The sequence below is a fragment of the Schistocerca nitens genome, chromosome 3, assembly GCF_023898315.1.
Source record: "Schistocerca nitens isolate TAMUIC-IGC-003100 chromosome 3, iqSchNite1.1, whole genome shotgun sequence".
Taxonomy (NCBI): Eukaryota; Metazoa; Arthropoda; class Insecta; order Orthoptera; family Acrididae; genus Schistocerca; species Schistocerca nitens.
In genome coordinates, this window is record NC_064616.1 from 253,257,112 (window position 1) to 253,277,880 (window position 20,769).

General features: G+C 44.0%; 1 protein-coding gene across 1 annotated transcript in view; it reads left to right on the forward strand.

The window, feature by feature from the left end:
- Positions 1-20,769, forward strand: part of LOC126248217 (aquaporin AQPAn.G) — a 184,477-nt gene that overhangs the window by 114,259 nt on the left and 49,449 nt on the right. Inside the window, exon 3 of the mRNA XM_049949040.1 lies at positions 10,758-10,901. Within this exon, the coding sequence (XP_049804997.1) occupies positions 10,758-10,901 (144 nt within the window). The remainder of the gene's footprint in view (positions 1-10,757; positions 10,902-20,769) is intronic.

Consider the following 20,769-nt stretch of genomic DNA (forward strand, 5'->3'; position numbering starts at 1 on the left):
AAACCTGTTTTCTTTGACGTTTTTACTCCTATTCCGAAATACAAATTTCATTTTATGTCAATAACTTGCACTCGAAGCTAACAAGACTGGAAAATCTACACACATCAAAAGCTCTTCATAAAGTGTATACAAACGACATAAACTGGGACTTTACAAAGATGGCAATGGATACCGGCAGCATCTTCCTTTCTTTGTTTAACAGACTCATCCCGTCACTTTCCTTAAATGATTTTTGGACATGACGGAAAACCTAAATGTGTGTGACTCTACGGGGATTTTTAACCCACTCTTCTAGAATGCGAGCCCTGGCCTTAACTGCTGCCCCCCCGTGCTCGAGTTGTTAGTTTAGCAACGTGCTAAAATCAAAGAAAACTACAAAGGTACTTACACATGTGAGGTACGATTAAGGGAACGTTCCTGAAAAGAATCAGGTAAGAGACGGTACGTAAATTTCATGCTACTTCATTTGGAAAACGTTATTTAGTTTACCAAAGCACTCCAGTAAATTTTAACTGTCTTATTTATTTCGTTTCCTGGCCATACAGTCGTTGTCTTCCGTTTCCATGAGTGCTCCTGCAACTTCAATTTTTATTTGCATTATTTTGTTTTCGATGAGCTGGTCCTACAATATCTTAGGGTCTATGCAGTAGGTGTTCAGCGTTACTTCCAAAATTTCTCTATTAAGTTCTTCCAACAGTTGCTAAACTTCGTCTGCATTAAAGGTAAACAGTACAGTGTCATTCGTAAAACGTAGATGGTTCGGATATGTACAATTAACACGTATTCCTTCTTCATTTGCTCAATTTCGGGATCTGAAATCTTCTTCTAGAATTGCAGATACTCTTTTTGGTTATACGGAATCTCCTTGTCTGATTCCCCTTTCAATTCATAATTTCCCACTATACTGAGTAGGTCCAATGGAAACTGTCGCTCTGACATATATATTCTTTAACAGGCCAAAATATATTGAATCAATACCTTGTTTTTCAGCCGTTGTTAAAAGAGATTTTGTTGAAATTTAGTCAAAAATATTCTAAAAATATCTTAATCCAAGACACACACACTGCTCCGTTCTGTAATTTCATCCACAAATTGCAAGGACTCCACTGCACTACACCCACTTCTAAATTCTGCTTGGTTCTTTGCTTGATTAAAATCCTATGGTTTTTCTATGCGTTTGGAATAATTTTATTGAATATATCGTACGTTACAGAAAGGACAATAAGGACTTACAGTTTGTTTTATATCTTGCTTATCTCGTTTCTCTTGAAAGATAAAAATTATAGCAATTTAGGATGATACAGTATTTTAAGAGACAACTTGTCAACTACTGTCTCGAATTTTAAATAAAGTATAATTCCATCGACAGTAAACGGGTATCATGTTTCACTTAGTTGTAGCAAACAGCAGACGTCATTGATTAGTAAGCAGAGAGTAACAAGAGAGTAAATGTGATGATATTTTCCTCATTCCTTCAGAAGAAGGATAAAAGTGCCTAGACAAATAGTTGCCGAACTTTCTTCCTTGCAGTCAAATTAGAGCGGTAGAAAGGACTAACATGTTGACACTGTACCAGGTAGCTAAAAACAACTTGTGTAAACACGCAAACATCGAAGACTAGAAAGTAATAAGCGACATTTTTCTTCGGCAATTCGTTGAGATAAGTTGTCAATCGGCTGCTCCATTCCATGTGATTTAAGGAGCCTCAAGAATTTCGGTTCACAAGAACGTTTCACAGGGGTGGTGAAGCTCGCACCACTTCAGCAAAGAACAGGAGGGCAACCCTTGTCTTGAGAATAAAATGAGGTAGATAAAATTTTGACGTATGGTTCATTACAGACGAAATAGTAATTGAAATTGGACACGAATGAGGAAAAGAATCAGGTGTGTTTAACGAACCAAAGTGGCATTCGCAGAAGTGATTTTGGAGAAATGGCAGAAATCTTGTCTCATAATGGCCAGACGTGAATTTAAACCATACTTTCCATAAAAGCGACTCGAGTGCTTTAAACACTGGACCACTCCGCTCGGTTATGGTAAAGAGGATGTAATAACTTAGTACAAGACTTATGAATAGTCCGCTCCATTCAGATAGGGTCGGCTCTGTTACTTCTAGTTGAACGCTTTGCACAGAGTGCAGTTATGCATGGTATTTTACTTTTAACAAACCCGTTACGGAGCTGAGCAAATCCTTGCGTTCTCTGTTATTCAAACTTGCAAGCGCAATGAAATACACTCCTGGAAATTGAAATAAGAACACCGTGAATTCATTGTCCCGGGAAGGGGAAACTTTATTGACACATTCCTGGGGTCAGATACATCACATGATCACACTGACAGAACCACAGGCACATAGACACAGGCAACAGAGCATGCACAATGTCGGCACTAGTACAGTGTATATACACCTTTCGCAGCAATGCAGGCTGCTATTCTCCCATGGAGACGATCGTAGAGATGCTGGATGTAGTCCTGTGGAACGGCTTGCCATGCCATTTCCACCTGGCGCCTCAGTTGGACCAGCGTTCGTGCTGGACGTGCAGACCGCGTGAGACGACGCTTCATCCAGTCCCAAACATGCTCAATGGGGGACAGATCCGGAGATCTTGCTGGCCAGGGTAGTTGACTTACACCTTCTAGAGCACGTTGGGTGGCACGGGATACATGCGGACGTGCATTGTCCTGTTGGAACAGCAAGTTCCCTTGCCGGTCTAGGAATGGTAGAACGATGGGTTCGATGACGGTTTGGATGTACCGTGCACTATTCAGTGTCCCCTCGACGATCACCAGTGGTGTACGGCCAGTGTAGGAGATCGCTCCCCACACCATGATGCCGGGTGTTGGCCCTGTGTGCCTCGGTCGTATGCAGTCCTGATTGTGGCGCTCACCTGCACGGCGCCAAACACGCATACGACCATCATTGGCACCAAGGCAGAAGCGACTCTCATCGCTGAAGACGACACGTCTCCATTCGTCCCTCCATTCACGCCTGTCGCGACACCACTGGAGGCGGGCTGCACGATGTTGGGGCGTGAGCGGAAGACGGCCTAACGGTGTGCGGGACCGTAGCCCAGCTTCATGGAGACGGTTGCGAATGGTCCTCGCCGATACCCCAGGAGCAACAGTGTCCCTAATTTGCTGGGAAGTGGCGGTGCGGTCCCCTACGGCACTGCGTAGGATCCTACGGTCTTGGCGTGCATCCGTGCGTCGCTGCGGTCCGGTCCCAGGTCGACGGGCACGTGCACCTTCCGCCGACCACTGTCGACAACATCGATGTACTGTGGAGACCTCCCACCCCACGTGTTGAGCAATTCGGCGGTACGTCCACCTGGCCTCCCGCATGCCCACTATACGCCCTCGCTCAAAGTCCGTCAACTGCACATACGGTTCACGTCCACGCTGTCGCGGCATGCTACCAGTGTTAAAGACTGCGATGGAGCTCCGTATGCCACGGCAAACTGGCTGACACTGACGGCGGCGGTGCACAAATGCTGCGCAGCTAGCGCCATTCGACGGCCAACACCGCGGTTCCTGGTGTGTCCGCTGTGCCGTGCGTGTGATCATTGCTTGTACAGCCCTCTCGCAGTGTTCGGAGCAAGTATGGTGGGTCTGACACACCGGTGTCAATGTGTTCTTTTTTCCATTTCCAGGAGTGTATTTGGCAAATTGCATACACTTCTAAGAGAAGGTGTGATCGAAAAATAGCGTCTACACAGACTATATCAAAAAAATTCCACGAACTAGTGGCACACATAGATTTTCTTTTAAATAGAGCAAGATATACACTGAGAAGCCAGAACATTATAACCACCGACCTACTATCGATGTAAATCCATGCAGGCGGTAGCAGCGTCACCTGGCGAGGAATGACTGCTTGTCAGACACATGCGTACTGCCCGTGTACAGAACGGGGAAGGCTCACGCTCTATCGGAGTTCGACCGAGGGCAGATTGCGATGGCCCAGAGGCTCAACACGAGCATTTCCGAAACTGCACAAGTGCTGTCTTCAACACGTGGCGAAACCAGACGTCGTGTGGCTGGGTGGCTACCTCTCACTACAGATGTCGGATGTCGTAAGCTGGGCAGACTGGTAAAACAGGAACTGTGACGGAACTAAAATCAGACTTTAATGCTGGGCAGAGTACAAGTGTGTCTGAACACGCAGTGCACCGAACGCTCCTAACGATGGTTCTCTGCAGCTCACGGCCCATGCACGTGCCAATGTTAACACCAGGACATGGCAACTACGACTGAAATGGGCACTGGAGGGTAGCGCAGTGGCAAAGCGTTGCAGGGTCTGATGAATCCCGACACCTTCTTCATCATAGTGAAAGTGATCGCGAATCAGCTATCTTCCGGGGGAACAGTTCCTTGACACCTGTACATAGCGGCGGCTCCATTATGCTCTGGGCAATATTCACGTGGGGATCCAGGAGTCCAGTGGAGCACATGTAAGGCACCATAACGGCCAAGGAGTATCGTACACTGGTTGCATACCATGTACACCCCTTCATGACGATCATGTTTCCCGACGGCAGTGGCATTTTTCAGCAAGATAATGCGCCATGCCACAAGGCAAGCAGTGTGATGGAGTGGTTCGACGAACACAGTGGCGAGTTCCAATTGATGTGCTGGCCCCTTAACTTACCAGATCTGAACCTGATGGAACACATCTGGGACGTGTATGAAGTGACGCCAGAGCTAATCGCCCCCCTCCCTGGAATTTACGGGAATTAGGTGACTTGTGTGTGCAGATGTGGTGCCAACTCGCTCTAGCGGATTCCCAAGGCGTCATTGCTTTTATGCCACGACGCTCTTCCGCTGTTATCCGTGACAGAGGTGGATGTACCGGCTGTTATTTAGGTAGTCGTAATGTTGTGGATGATCAGTGTACATTGATTAGTTTGGATTGACAAAGAATTTGTAGCAACAGAATTTGGGTAATGCCAAGTTCATTTCTCCTGGCGCGTATAGAGAACTGCGCGCACGCATCGGATGCGTGTAAACCTTACAATAATTAAGTAGTAATGCTTAAGTAGTATTTTCACATGCGTTGTAAGCCAAAAACAATATCACGCAACAAATCTTTAATAAGTAAGACAGGACGGCCCGCTTTTTTTAAGTAACTAGAGGTAACAATAAACAATATGTTACGAGTACGAATGGTTTTACTAATAAAACTAAAAGTCAGTTTCATTTTCCGTGTCGTTAATGGCTGTTATCTGTTGGAATACGTAATGATTTATTTTCCTTGTGTTTAAAAACGCAGTTAAACTCAACGGCTGTGTAGCGCACAGTTCTTGTACCGCGCTGTATCTACGTAATAGTACGTCGTGTGACAACGTAATCTCGAAGTAATAAATTTTCGCTGCATACCCCCACATTAGCAGCGTAGCTGTCGTCTCTTGTGTGCTTATTACTTCACTTGCCTCGTTTCCTTCGAGGTCATATGATAGGAAATATGTTTTTAAAAGATATTTAAAAAATAAAACTTCCTTTTAAGTTACTTTATTTTAGAACCACTATTACCAGTTTCCATCTGTAACAGTTCGTCTTCTGACGGCTTACTGGCTTTCAAAGTGGGATCTCACAGTCCGTCTTTTTACGGAGGTAGCTCCCTAAACTAAGCAGAGATTTATACTTGGTAATTGCAAAATTTAAAGGAAATAGAAGAATTTACATTTCAAAAACCAAAAACACTGTTTTTGAATATATTTCACGCGTTATATCTGCCTGAACTACTTAGTTTTCGAGTACTGCAATGGCTGATTCTATCCATATGGAAATTGTGCGAATAATTTAAGGAAAATACAAATGGCTAGATGGCAACATTTAGCCCTGAAATTCTAAAAACACGAAGATACTGCGTTTTATGGTTCATAGTTGAAAATACGTATTTCGAAGATTAATGTTTTGTGCCCGAATTATCTCCTCCCTGCCTAAGCGTTTTATTTAATTACTGTCTTTTACCTTCAGTATGATTAAACTCAGATATTTTTACTTCCAACAACACAAGCGACTGCTACCAAAAACAACCCTTTTCATTCCCTATTCACATTACCGGTTACATTTCTGTAACTATTCCAAAACAAATAATTACTACAGAGTAAGTAAAACAATAAATCAAACGCCAACTTTATGCAAACGTAGGAGGGTTCAAATACCAGTCAGTCCATTAATATTCAGATTTTGCATGGTTTCTCAAAATCAATCCATGCAGATGCTGCCACGTTCTTTAAAGAGTCCACGGCTCATTTATTTGCCAACTTTTTTGTAATGAGCAACTGTCTCCAGACCTAACCTTCCTTTGATCAAAACATATTGTCCTGGAGTCATATTACACACCAACATATTCTTAAGCTTCCATCATTATGTTGAATCAAAGGGATACAATGAATATATAGGTTGCGATAATTGTGCCACTTAGGGTTTTAGCAGCCCGCATCTCGTGGTCGTGCGGTAGCGTTCTCGCTTCCCACGCCCGGGTTCCCGGGTTCGATTCCCGGCGGGGTCAGGGATTTTCTCTGCCTCGTGATGGCTGGGTGTTGTGTGCTGTCCTTAGGTTAGTTAGGTTTAAGTAGTTCTAAGTTCTAGGGGACTTATGACCACAGCAGTTGAGTCCCATAGTGCTCAGAGCCATTTGAACCATTTATTTAGGGTTTTAGCACTAGGTAGCTGAGACACAGTGCAACACCAAACTCGCCAAATCAATCTTCCATGACAACAATGCGCGAGCAGCTACACCATCAAGTATGCGTGGAATAATGTCACCTGTAATTATGCCTCGTGGCATATGTTGGTAACCACTGACGGCAGGAAATGTGCAGGTGAGAGCACATTTCAGGCCAATGGAGAAATCTTCCTAGGGAGAATGTAGAGATAGACTGAAATGAGATCCCCTGATGTGTCTGCCATCGGCCGCCATAGGCAGACGATACATGAGACAATTGCAGTCCATATGAATCAGTATATATGCTCAAGTATCCTACTGGTGCAATATGTTTAATTTTTTTTCTGTCATGTGGTGGCCCGCTACCGCTGGGTGCAAGTCTTTTCAGTTGACGCCCTTTAGGCGAATTGTGTGTCGGTATTGATGAAATGATGGTGAAGACAACACAACATCATATCCTCGAGGTGGAGAAAGTCACCGACCTGGCTGGGGAGCGAACCTGGGCCCCTACGGTTGGTAATGGAACGACCATCGCTCCCACATTGTGTCAGCGTGATTCTGTTAATTCTCAAAGAACATGAGGGTACTTCTGCTAGTCCTTAAGGCCACCTGATTTCTGTACTAGGGCCCATATCTGGGATGGTATTTAGAGGCAGGAGACCTTGCTCTGTAAGAGTAGTACGCTATTGAGTGGACATGGGAGAGCACTGCTAGATTGTTTCAGTGTTCTTCTGACCACCTGACGCAATGAGTCGCTGTTGTCATCAGGGTGACGTAAGCTCACATGACAAAATATTAGTCAGCCCCTTGAAAGAGCACATTGGTCGCAGTGTTGTGGACGATGCAGAACTGGTAACAGGCTGACTTGTAACTTTCCACCACTAGCGTAAATCATTGCAGTGAAATGACATGTATGTGTTCGTCTGTTTATGGAATCCGAGCAGTAAGATAAGTCAACGGGAAAACGTCGCAGAACAGCAGAAAGGAGCTATAGTGTTTGGACGTGCCCATGACCGCACCGTGAATCAAGTTGCCTGATTTGTTCTTGTGTCAACGCAGACTGCCCGTAGTGTCTATGAGGAATAGTGTACCAATCTATAGCATGTACAATGGTGTGAAAACAGTGGCTGTAGAAAGATGCTAAGCGACAGGGAACGAAAGCATGTGTTACGCCTTGCCAATGAGAATCAGTTCTAAGCACGGGCACCGTGAATGCAGGTCCATCTTAATCAATTTTCGAGAAGACATTGCGAAGGGAATAGCATGCAGTGAACAGTTGGACTCCGGTTCCTCACAGAAAGCCATTGCTCACAGCAGCGTATAAAACATGCAAGTCTCCAATGAACAAAAGTTTGGAAGTGCTGATTGTAGTCACAATGTTGCCCCTTTTCAAATGACGCAAGACATCAAGTGTATCGACGGGCCAATAAGCGGTTTAATCTGCAATGTGTGGAGGAGTGTAGTTCTGGCCGTTTGCCAAGATGACAAAAGCTGTGTTCTCAGGGTTCCACATGTACTGTCTTGGTTTGGTGAACATTCAGGCTCCCAGTGGCGACTCAATTGCCACGCTAGAAAACTCCGCCGTTCCTGCCTCAGACGTGACAATCCGGATCGACCGACCGCCGTGCGTGGTGCCAGCAGCGTGATATTTATTCCACAAAACAGGTCTGGGTATATTTAGAACTGTAGGTGAAACGTAGCAGTCAACATCCCCACGCACTGGTAGCTCTACGGGATGAGCTCGAAATGGCATACCTGGTTGAAATGGCTCTGAGCACTATGGGACTTAACATCTGAGGTCATCAGTCCCCTAGACTTAGAACTACTTAAACCTAACTAACCTAAGGACATCACACACATCCATGCCCGAGGCAGGATTCGAACCTGCGACCGTAGTAGTCGCGCTGTTCCGTACTGAAGCGCCTAGAACCATTCGGCCACCACGGTCGGCTGAAATGGCATACCTAAAGAAACTTATAGATTCCCTTCCTCTCCTAACTAACGCTATTATCATAATAACATGATGTCTCCTCGGAGTAACTAACGTTTTCTCCGTTGTGACTATTCCTGACAGTTCAAACCGGAATTCTAAGAATTCCAGTTAATTACCGGTATGTTATCCTAGTTTTCAAAGGCTAACTAGATAGCGTCACTACCTCAGTCGCTCGTTAGGGTCTTTTCAAGGAAAGTTTTTAAATTACTAGATATTTTCACCGACGCTAGCAGTGAACAAACACACCAAGGTGACAAAAGTCATGAGATACCTCCTAATATCGTGTCGGACCTCCTTTTACCCGACGTAGTGCAGCAACTCAACCTGGCATGAACTCAACAGGTCGTTGCAAAAATATTGAGCCACGCTGCCTCTACAGCCGTCCATAATTACGAAGGTGGTGTTGGTACAGGATTTTTTGCACGAACTAACGTCTCGATTATCTCCTATAAATGTTCGATGGGATTCATGTCGGGCGATCCGCATGGCCAAATCATTCGCTCGAAATGTCCAGAAAGATTCTTCAAACCAATTGTGAACAATTGTGGCCCAATGAGATGGCGCATTGTCATTGATAAAAATTCTATCGTTGTTTGTGAACATGAAGTACACGAATGACTGAAAATGGTCTCCAAGTAGCCAAATGTAACCGAGTCCATTCCGTATAAACACAGCCTACACAATTATGGAGACTCCACCAGCTTACACAGTGCCTCGTTGACAACTTGGGTCCACGGCTACGTGTGGTCTGCGTCACACTCGAATCCTATCATCAGCTTTTACCAACTGAAATCAGGATTCATCTGACCAGGCAACGGTTTTCCGGTCGTCTAACGTCCAACCGATGTGGTCACGGGCCCACGAGAGGCGCTGCAGCAAAGGCGCTCTTCTCTGTCCTCTGCTACCATAGCTCATTAAATCCAGATATCGCTGCACTATCCAAACGGATACGTTCGTCGTACCTCCAACATTGTTTTCTGCGGTTATTTCACGCAGTATTGCTTGTCTGTTAGCACTGACAACTCTATGCAAACTCCAGTGCTCTCGGCCGTTAAGTAAAGGCCGCCAGCCACTGCGTTGTCAATGGTGAGAGGATCTTGTCTACTGCCGTTTCTGCATAGTGATTAGTTTTAACTAAGTGAGGTCTTCGCAGGATGTGGGTACTGTGATGTTTGCGTACGTCTGGTTATGGTTAATCATTAATACGCGCCGGCCGCGGTGGTCAAGCGGTTCTAGGCGCTTCAGTCCGGAACCGCGCGACTGCTACGGTCGCAGGTTCGAATCCTGCCTCGGGCATGGATGTGTGTGATGTCCTTCGGTTAGTTAGGTTTAAGTAGTTCTAAGTTCTAGGGGACTTATGACCTCAGATGTTAAGTCCCATAGTGCTCAGAGCCATTTGAACCATTAATATGCGCTCATCTGAGGACTGATTGGGTCAAAAGTTAAACGAAGGATAGCAGTTTGAACGACAGAGGAAAAAAAGTGCCAAGGCAAGAGGCAATGGAAAAAAACCCTCTGCGATAGTCATGTCGGGTAGTAAGAGCATTAGAGGATTACTTGATATATGCGACAGATCATGCAAGGGTTAGGTGGATACCTTAGACGATGTGAGGCGTTGTTACTCGGCGGATGCATCTGGATATTGGCGTTGACTTCTCTGCCTGCGTAAGCATACCTGTAATAGTTGACCTCATCATCGTTTAGTGTCCGATAGGTCATATACCGGATTCACAGTGTAGGGTAGTGTTGGCGGCTTGTTTGTGCTTTAGTGTGCGAGTTTATCGGCTTCCTTGCTGTTGCCTGTTAGTCGGCTGTGATAGCAGCTGGCGTATCCAGCTGACATATGCAGTCAGTATTGCTGATGTGCAGGGAGTCGCCGATGTTGTCGCTTGTGAGTGTATGTTAGCTCGCCATTGTGATTATGCCTTAGCTAGCAGTGTCTTTGATCGGTTATGCTTCCACCAGTGATTGTGTACGCGATTCATCCGCGATTTTTGTAAGTGAATATTGCTGTCCTGTAACTTTTGTCAACTCAATGTATGAATCTTGCAGCTCATTATGTGCCGCTTAGTTACGATGCGGTGTATTTTGCAGGCGCTGGGCCATGTGAGCGGCGGCCACGTAAACCCTGCCGTGACGATTGGTCTGCTGGCCAGTGGAAACATCTCCATCCTCAGGGCGCTCTTCTACATCGTCGTCCAATGCATCGGCGCTGTTGCTGGCTCAGCCGTACTACAGGTAAAATAACTTGCACAATTACTTTATACACATCCTGTTCTGGTCTTAAATAACCCTGCAGTATATTAACATGACGACAATTTACATGCACTATCAAGTAACATTATTACAAACTCCTGCTAGTCCCAAATGCATTCTTTTCCTACGCCAGCATTGCAACTAGCCAAGCTAAAGAGAATCAGTCGGATTCTGAAGCGCCGCCGATGGTGTGTGAAACCAACTTCACGCCTGTGTTTGCCATGGTCGTTAAACGGTGCGTAGTGGAGGATTCACATAGCGGAGACGACGATATAGGTTGTCCTACAGCTATTCACTTGGGTTATGAGATAGGTAATTTGTGAACCGAGGAAGTATTTTGAAGTCTAGACGAGCTCCACCAGCCAATTCTAACACTTCTAGCGTTTTGAAAACGTGACTAATCGAAGGGTGGTACCCATCGTTAATCACCAGCAGCTCATAGTGACGGTTTCGAGCAAATTGAAGATTTTCCAGTCACTGCAGTATCGTTAGCGTCAATTCCGACACCAGATTAAACAATTGCATAGACGTGATTCTAGTTGCGCTTTTTTGTCATAGTTAGCAACTTCGTTGCAATATGCTGCGACTTTAACCTCGGACGTCAGTGGTCTCTGGAACTCTATTGTTAACAATTCGGATATTCATATTGGTTCCATTAGTCTTTTCACGATACACTTTCACTATAGAGACGTGTGGGAGTTCATAACAGTCGCTGTTTCAGAACTACTGCCCCGTAGACTCGAAATCTGAAGTTTGTCTCACATTCTGAAACTTGCATATATCGTTTCCTTCGCCCATGTGAGCAATGAGCGAAATGCGAAACAGCCTTATACAGGGTGAGTCACCTAACGTTATCGCTGGATATATTTCGTAAACCACATCAAATACTGACGAACCGATTCCACAGACCGAACGTGAGGAGAGGGCTAGTGTAATTGGTTAATACAAACCATTAAAAAATGCACGGAAGTATGTTTTTTAACACAAACCTACGTTTTTTTAAATGGAACCCCGTTAGTTTTGTTAGCACATCTGAACATATAAACAAATACGTAATCAGTGCCGTTTGTTGCATTGTAAAATGTTAATTACATCCGGAGATATTGTGACATGAAGTTGACGCTTGAGTACCACTCCTCCGCTGTTCGATCGTGTGTATCGGAGAGCACCGAATTACGTAGGGATCCAAAGGGAACGGTGATGGACCTTAGGTACAGAAGAGACTGGAACAGCACATTACGTCCACATGCTAACACCTTTTTATTGGTCTTTTTCACTGACGCACATCTATATTACCATGAGGGGTGAGGTAAGCGTACACACGTGCTTTCCGTTTTCAATTACGAAGTGGAATAGAGTGTGTCCCACTGGAATCGCGTCGACGTATGTGGTATCAGAATGATGGTGCACCTGCACATTCCGCAATTAACACTAGGCTGACCCTCGACAGGATGTTCGACGTGCGTTTCATAGGACGTGGAGGACGCATAAATTGGCCAGCCCGTTCTCCTGATCTTACACCTCTGGACTTCCTTCTGTGGGGTACGTTAAAGGAGAATGTGTACCGTGATGTGCCTACAACCCCAGAGGATATGAAACAACGTATTGTGGCAGCCTGCGGCGACATTACGCCAAGTGTACTGCGGCGTGTACGACATTCATTACGCCAGAGATTGCAATTGTGTGCAGCAAATGATGGCCACCACATTGAACATCTATTGGCCTGACATGTCGGGACACACTCTATTCCACTCCGTAATTGAAAACGGAAACCACGTGTGTACGTGTACCTCACCCCTCATGGTAATGTACATGTGCGTCAGTGAAAAAAACGAATAAAAAGGTGTTAGCATGCGGACGTAATGTGCTGTTCCAGTCTCTTCTGTACCTAAGGTCCATCACCGTTCCCTTTGGATCCCTACGTAATTCGGTGCTCTCCGATACACACGATCGAACAGCGGAGGAGTGGTACTCAAGCGTCAACTTTATGTCACAATATCTCCGGATGTAATTAACATTTTACAATGCAACAAACGGCACTGATTACGTATTTGTTTATATGTTCAGATGTGCTAACAAAACTAACGGGGTTCCATTTAAAAAAACGTAGGTTTGTGTTAAAAAACATACTTCCGTGCATTTTTTAATGGTTTGTATTAACCAATTACACTAGCCCCTCTCCTCACGTTCGGTCTGTGGAATCGATTCGTCAGTATTTGATGTGGTTTACGAAATATATCCAGCGGTAATGTTAGGTGACTCACCCTGTATATCTACTTTACCAGCGCACGTCACGTCACATACCTCGGAGCTACACGCTGTACGAGGTGGTCGTAATAATCTAGGCGATAGCGAATGTGCACGATATTTCCGTAGCAGTTTTAGTAAATAAGAAAAAACAAATCAAATATCCATACAGGAAATTTTCAAGTTTTTCGTACCTATGACTCCGTGCAGGGCTCTGAATACAAAAGAAATAGGGGTTACGTAGGAGTGGGTCTAATAATGAATAATAATATGACATGTGCAAGTTAATATCAACAGCACAATGAACTCATTATCATAGCGAAGAGAGACACGAAGTTAATGCCTAAAACAGCAGTACAATTTTATACCAAAACTAGTTCCACAGATGATGGTATTGAAAGAATTAGTTAATCTATAAAAGAAATTATCCATATAGTTGAGAGAAGCGAAAATTTAATTGTGATAAGGGGCTGGAATCCGATAGTAGGAGAAGGAAGAGACGGAAAAGCAGGAAGAGAACATGAACAGAGAGAAAGGAATGAAAGAGGAAGCCGCCTAGTAGAATTTTTCACAGAACATAATTTAATCTTTGCTAACACTTGTTTAGAATCAAGTAAGGAGGCTGAACAACCGAAATAGACGGGAAGCACCGGAATATTTCAGACCGATTATATAACGGTAAGACAGTGTTTTTGAAATTATGTTTTAAACTGTAAGACATTTCTAAGGGGAGGTGTGGACTGACCATTATTATTGCTTATGAATTGCAGAATAAAACTGCTGAGATTGCAAAACGATAGGAAATTATGGATATGAGACCAGGATGAACAGAAATATTCAGATGTGGTTGGGAGGTCCAGAAGGGGCATTATGCAACACTTGACTGAAGTACTGGAAAGGAATGCAATAGAAGACGAATGGAGAAAAAAGACATACCGTTTAAGGAGATGGCGATTAACATGTTATAAGGTTTTTTTTAATATTTGAAACAATCTCTTTGTTATGACACGATCATAACCGGTTTCGACCTACAGTGGCCATTTTCAGATGCTAAGGGTGGCATTCGGAGAACAAAAGTTCATGAGTTGTCAAACTCAGAAGACGAATCGGTAACTTTGAAAGAAGAAATTGCAATTGCACAGATAACTAAATATGTAGAAATACTAGATATAGTAGAAATCCTTCGATAAGGCAGGAGATACTGAATTTAAGTGACGAAATGAGATAATATAAAAATGCTTTAATGTAGTAGATGAATTTAAACGTCTAAAAATGAGAATAACAGTAAGTGCAAAATGTCTTCGATGAGTGGCTAGAGGACAAATGCAAGGCTATAGAACAATGCATAACTTGGGGAAAGATAGATGCCGCCTTTATGAATATTAAAGAGACCTTTCGAGAAAAGAGAAGTACCTGTCTGCATATCGAAAGCTCAGACGGAAAGCTAGTACTGAGCTAAGAAGGGAAAGCTGAAAGACGGAGGGAATACATCGAAAGGCTGTGGAAGGAAATTGAACTTGTAGGTGATATTATAGAATGATATGAGATAGTAAATGACGATGAAATGGGAGATCTGATACAGTGGAAAGAATTTCCCACAGCACTGAAAGCCATAAGTCAAAAAGAAAACGCTGGAGCAGACGACATTACTCCAGAACTATTACACCGTTAGGAGAGACGGGCATGACGAAACTATTCCACCTACTGTGCAAGATATATGAGACAGGCGAAATACCCTAGCTCTTCAAAAAGAATGTCCGCAGCTCGTGGTCTAGTGGTCAGCGTAGCTGCCTCTCAATCACGGGTTCCCGGGTTAGATTTCCGGCCGGGTCGGGGATTTTCTCCGCCCGGGGTCTGGGTGTTTGTGTTGTCCTCATCACTTCGTCATCATTCCGGAAAGTGTCGAGACTGGACTGTGTAAAGACTTGAAATTTGTACGGGTGCTGATAACCGCGCAGTTGAGCGCCCCACAAACCAAGTATCATCCTCATAAAAAAGAATAGTAACAATTATAGTTCCAAAGAAGGTAGGTGCGATGGGGTGGGACTACTACCGAACAGTCACTTCAACCCAATCGCGTCAAATGACGAACTGCAGTCACATGTACACTACTGGACATTAAAATTGCTACACCAAGAAGAAATGCAGATGATAGATGGGTATTCATTGGACAAATATATTATACTAGAACTGACATGTGATTACATTTTCACGCAATTTGGGTGCATAGATCCTGAGAAATCAGTACCCAGAACAACCACCTCTGGCCGTAATAACGGCCTTGATACGCCTGAGAATTGAGTCAAACAGAGCTTCGATGGCGTGTACAAGTACAGCTGCCCATGCAGCTTCAACACGACACCACAGTTCATCAAGAGTAGTGACTGGCGTATTGTGACGAGCCAGTTGCTCGGCCACCATTGGCCAGGCGTTTTCAATTGGTGAGAGATCTGGAGAATGTGCTGGCCAGGGCAGCAGTCGAACATTTTCTGTATCCAGAAAGGCCCGTATGGGACCTGCAATATGTGGTCGTGCATCATCCTGCTGAAATGTAGGGTTTCGCAGGGATCGAATGAAGGGTAGAGCCACGGGTCGTAACACATCTGAAATGTAACGTCCCCTGTTCAAAGTGCCGTCAATGCGAACAAGAGGTGACCGAGACGTGTAACCAATGGCACCCCATACCATCACACCAGGTGATACGCCAGTATGGCGATGACGAATACACGCTTCCAATGTGCGTTCACTGGGATTTCGCCAAACACGAATGCGACCATCATGATGCTGTAAACAGAACCTGGATTCATCCGAAAAAATGACGTTTTGCCATTCGTGCGCCCAGGTTCGTCTTTGAGTACACCATCGCAGGCGCTCCTGTTTGTGATGCAGCGTCAAGGGTAACCGCAGCCATGGTCGCCGAGCTGATGGTCCATGCTGCTGCAAACGTCGTCGAACTGTTCGTGCAGATGGTTGTTGTCTTGCAAACGTCCCCATCTGATAACTCAGGGATCGAGACGTGGCTGCACGATCCGTTACAGCCATGCAGATAAGATGCCTGTCATCCCGACTGCTAGTAGTACGAGGCCGCTGGGATCCAGCACGGCGTTCCGTATTACCCTCCTGAACCCACCGATTCCATATTCTGCTAACAGTCATACCGATTCCATATTCTGCTAACAGTCATTGGATCTCGACTAACGCGAGCAGCAATATCGCGATACTTTAAACTGCAATCGCGATAGACTACAATCCTACCTTTATCAAAGTCGGAAACGTAATGGTACACATTTCTCCTTACACGAGGCATCACAACAACGTTTCACCAGGCAACGCCGGTGAACTGCTGTTTGTGTATGAGAAATCGGTTGGAAACTTTCCTCAAGTCAGCACGTTGTAGGTGTCACCACCGGCGCCAACCTTGTGTGAATGCTCTGACAAGTTAATCATTTGCATATCACAGCATCTTCTTCCTGTCGGTTAAAGTACGCGTCTGTAGCACGTCATCTTCGTGGTGTAGCAATTTTAATAGCCAGTAGTGTAGTTGCTGTGGCGATTAAATCTGATGTCTAGTTGCCCTCACAAATGCACACATCACTAAATGAGTGCACAGAGTTCACTTTCCAGCTATGATATGGCTCTTAAATGTATTCAGAAACGAGTCACAGGCCATGAATGTCATGTGGTTGCTGTCTTAGTAAACGAAGTGAAACAGCACGTGGGAGGTGTAAATCTCCAAGACTAGATGACAGTTCTCTTTCCAATGATACGACGCACAGTGAGGAGGTATACAGTGACATATTTTTATCTTCTTGGTAAGTATATTTTAACCGCTTCATTTTGTATCTCATGATCAGTGGAATGTAAAAAAGACCTGCTACAACGACTTCAGGACCAACGCGTTGCTCAGCAACTGCTAGAAAGCGCAGTTACCCGGGCACTCTGATCGCGAGCGATCATCTGCGAGTACCACCCAGAAAAACTTCAGGCAAAAACATGAGCTCATTTCCCCATGCACATACCACCAACTGAGGAAAATAGTCGTAAGAGTGTTCTGTATTACTCAAGAGGAAAAAGATGTGGAATTGCTTCGCAGTGTGAAAAATGTGGTGTCACTCTGCAATTAGAATACTGTCAATCATTCTAGCTGATATGCAAAACAGTCGTACTAGATGATATTCATTATATCTTATTTCACAGCAACCAGTAAAGTATCGAACTACGATCTCAATGAGTAAATAAGTCATGGTTACAAAAAATTGGCATGCATTTTTTATAGAAGAATCGGAAAATTTGTAGAAACGAACCGCTGAAAAGATCAGTTTGGGTTCCAGAGAAATGCAGGAACACGCAAGGCAATACAGACCCTTTGGCGTGTCTTAGACGACAGGTTAAAGACAGGCAAATTTACATTTAGAACATTTGTAGATTTAGAGAATACTTTTGTAATTGTTGACTGGAATATACACTTTGAAATTCTGAAGATGTTGTTGTTGTGGTCTTCAGTCCAGAGACTGGTTTGATGCAGCTCTCCATGCTACTCTAACCCGTGCAAGTTTCTTCATTTCCCAGTACCTGCTGCAACCTACATCCTTCTGAATCTGCTTAGGGTATTCATCTCTTCGTCTCCCTCTACGATTTTTACCCTCTGCGCTGCCCTTCAGTACTAAATTGGTGATTCCTTGGTGCCTCAGAACATGTCCTATCAACCGATCCCTTCTTCTAGTCAAGGTGTGCCACAAATTTCTCTTCTCCCCAGTTCTGTTCAGTACCTCCTCATTATTTATGTGATCTACCCATGTCATCTTCAGCATTCTTCTGTAGCACCACATTTCGAAAGCTTCTATTCTCTTCTTGTCCAAACTGGTTATCGTCCATGTTTCACTTCCATACATGGCTACACTCCATACAAATACTTTCAGAAACGACTTCCTGACACTTAAATATATACTCAATGTTAACAAAATTCTCTTCTTCAGAAACGCTTTCCTTGCCATTGACAGTCTTCATTTTATATCCTCTCTACTTCGACCATCATCAGTTATTTTGCTCCCCAAATACCAAAACTCATTTACTACTTTGTGTCTCATTACCCAATCTAATTCCCTCAGCATCACCCGACTTAATTCGACTCTATTCCATTATCCTCGTTTTGATTTTGTTGATGTTCATCTTATATCCTCCTTTCAAGACACTGTCCATTCCGTTCAGCTGCTCTTCCAGGTCCTTTGCTGTCTCTGACAGAATTACAATGTCATCGGCGAACCTAAAGTTTTTATTTCATCTCCTTGGATTTTAATACATACTCCGAATTTTTCTCTTGTTTCCTTTACTGCTTGCTCAATATACAGATTGAATAACATGGGGGAAAGGCTACCACCGTCTCACTCCCTTCCCAAACACTGTTTCCCTTTCACGCCCTTCGACTCTTATAACTGCCATTTGGTTCCTGTACAAATTGTAAATAGCCTTCCGCTCCCTGTATATTACCCCTGCCACCTTCAGAATTTGAAAGAGAGTATTCCAGTCAACATTGTTAAAAGCTTTCTCTAAGTCTACAAATGCTAGAAACGTAGATTTGCCTTTCCTTAATCTATTTTCTACGATAAGTCGTAGGGCCAGTATTGCCTGACGTGTTCCAACATTTCTACGGAATCCAAACTGATCTACCCTGAGGTCGGCTTCTACCACTTTCTCCATTCGCTTGTAAGGAATTCGCGTTAGTATTGTGCAGCCGTGACTTATTAAACTGATAGTTCGGTAATTTTCACATCTGTCAACGCCTGCTTTCTTTGGGATTGGAATTATTGTATTCTTCTTGAAGTCTGAGGGTATTTCGCTTGTCTCATACATCTTGCTCACCAGATGGTAGAGTTTTGTCAAGGCTGGCTCTCCCAAGGCTGTCAGTAGTTCTAATGAAATGTTGTCTACTCCAGGGGCCTTGTTTCGACTTAGGTCTAGCAGGGCTAAAATACAAACAGCGAAGGGTTATTTAAAACTTGAACAGAATCACGAACGCATCTATAAAAGTCAAATGGCATGAAAAAGAAGAAGTCGCCGAGTAGCGAGTGAGACAGTGCTGTAGCCTATCGCCAATGTTATTCATTCTGCATATTGACCAAGCAGTAAAGGAAAACAAGGAGAAACTGAGAAAGGAAATGAAAGTGGAGGGAGAACAAATAAAATCTGTGAGGCGTGCCGATAACATTGCAATTCTATCAGAGACAGCATGGGACTTTGAAGAATAACTGACTGGAATGGACAGTGTCTTGAAAAGAGGTTATAAAATGAACATCCACAAAAGTAAAATAAAGGAAATGGGGTGTCATCGAAGTAAACCAGGTGATGCTGAAAGGATGAGATTAGAAAATGGAACACTAAAAGCAATAGATGAGTTTTGTTATTTGGGCACCAAGTTTATGACACTCTGGTTCTTCTAATTTCAGTCCCCTGTCATGAGCCAGCAAAAGAAAGCACCCAAGGCTGCAGAAAATAACACGTCCTCTTCATCATAGTAGAAGCAAATCAGGAGCAGAAGCATTTAGCTGTGCGATCATTGGTAGTAGTGAGTATTCTCTGCAGTTTTCATGCAGCATTAAAGAGTCGACTATATGGACTACTGGGATGCATATTACATTACAAAATAGGTTGCATGACAGTTTGGGCATAATCTGCCACTTAACATCATCTCCTCGTCATTTTCAAAATGAGTACTGATGTAGGTGTGCTGAGATTAATCTGTAGCACAAGTTAATTTTTGGAACACAATCTACGACCAGCTTAGAGACAGAAGTGATGACACTTTCTGCAGGACCTGACTATCATTTTACAGGACAATGTTCAAACACGTACAGTGAAAGCTTGTTACTGATTTGTTTGACTGATGGGGCTGCTAAGTGCTATTCCACCTACTGCACTCGCCTGATTTAAGCCCTCATGAGTTCAACTCGATTTCTAAACGGAAGGAAACACTTCACGACATTCACTTCATAACTGCTACAAATTCGTAGGGCAATAGACAGCGCCGCTCGAACTGTCAACACAACTGGCACTGCTAAGAATATTCTACGACTTCCACATCGCTGGCAACGGGTTATACACAATGCTGGCGACTACTTTGAAGGTCAGTAAAACTTTGAAACACGTATCTATTTTGTACGAGCTGTAAATAAATAGTTGCCATTATTAAAGTTCCAACCCTCGTATTTTATAATATGTACAGATGTGTGGCAAGTTAGACATCCTTACTCAGATCCTGTACCAACTCATCCACTACCCACAGCTTTGCTTCCTAGAGTACCGTCACATCTTATATAGTATTCCTAAAACCCAGTTCTGGCACCCAATTTCCCACCCACTAATCACCAATCCAACCGGGCACCCTGCTGCGACAATACGTCCATATTATCACCTTACATGCACCTTCATGCCTTATCCATCCTCTCCATCTGGGATTTCAACAAACCCCCACTCCCCAACAATGAAATCTGCCACGAGATATACTCCTCTTCCCACCCTTAAACTCAACATTCCACTTTACACCATCCTTCCATTTTCTCCTTCCCCCTTCCTCCAGCTTGCTGACTTTTAGTCGCTGCTTTGGTTC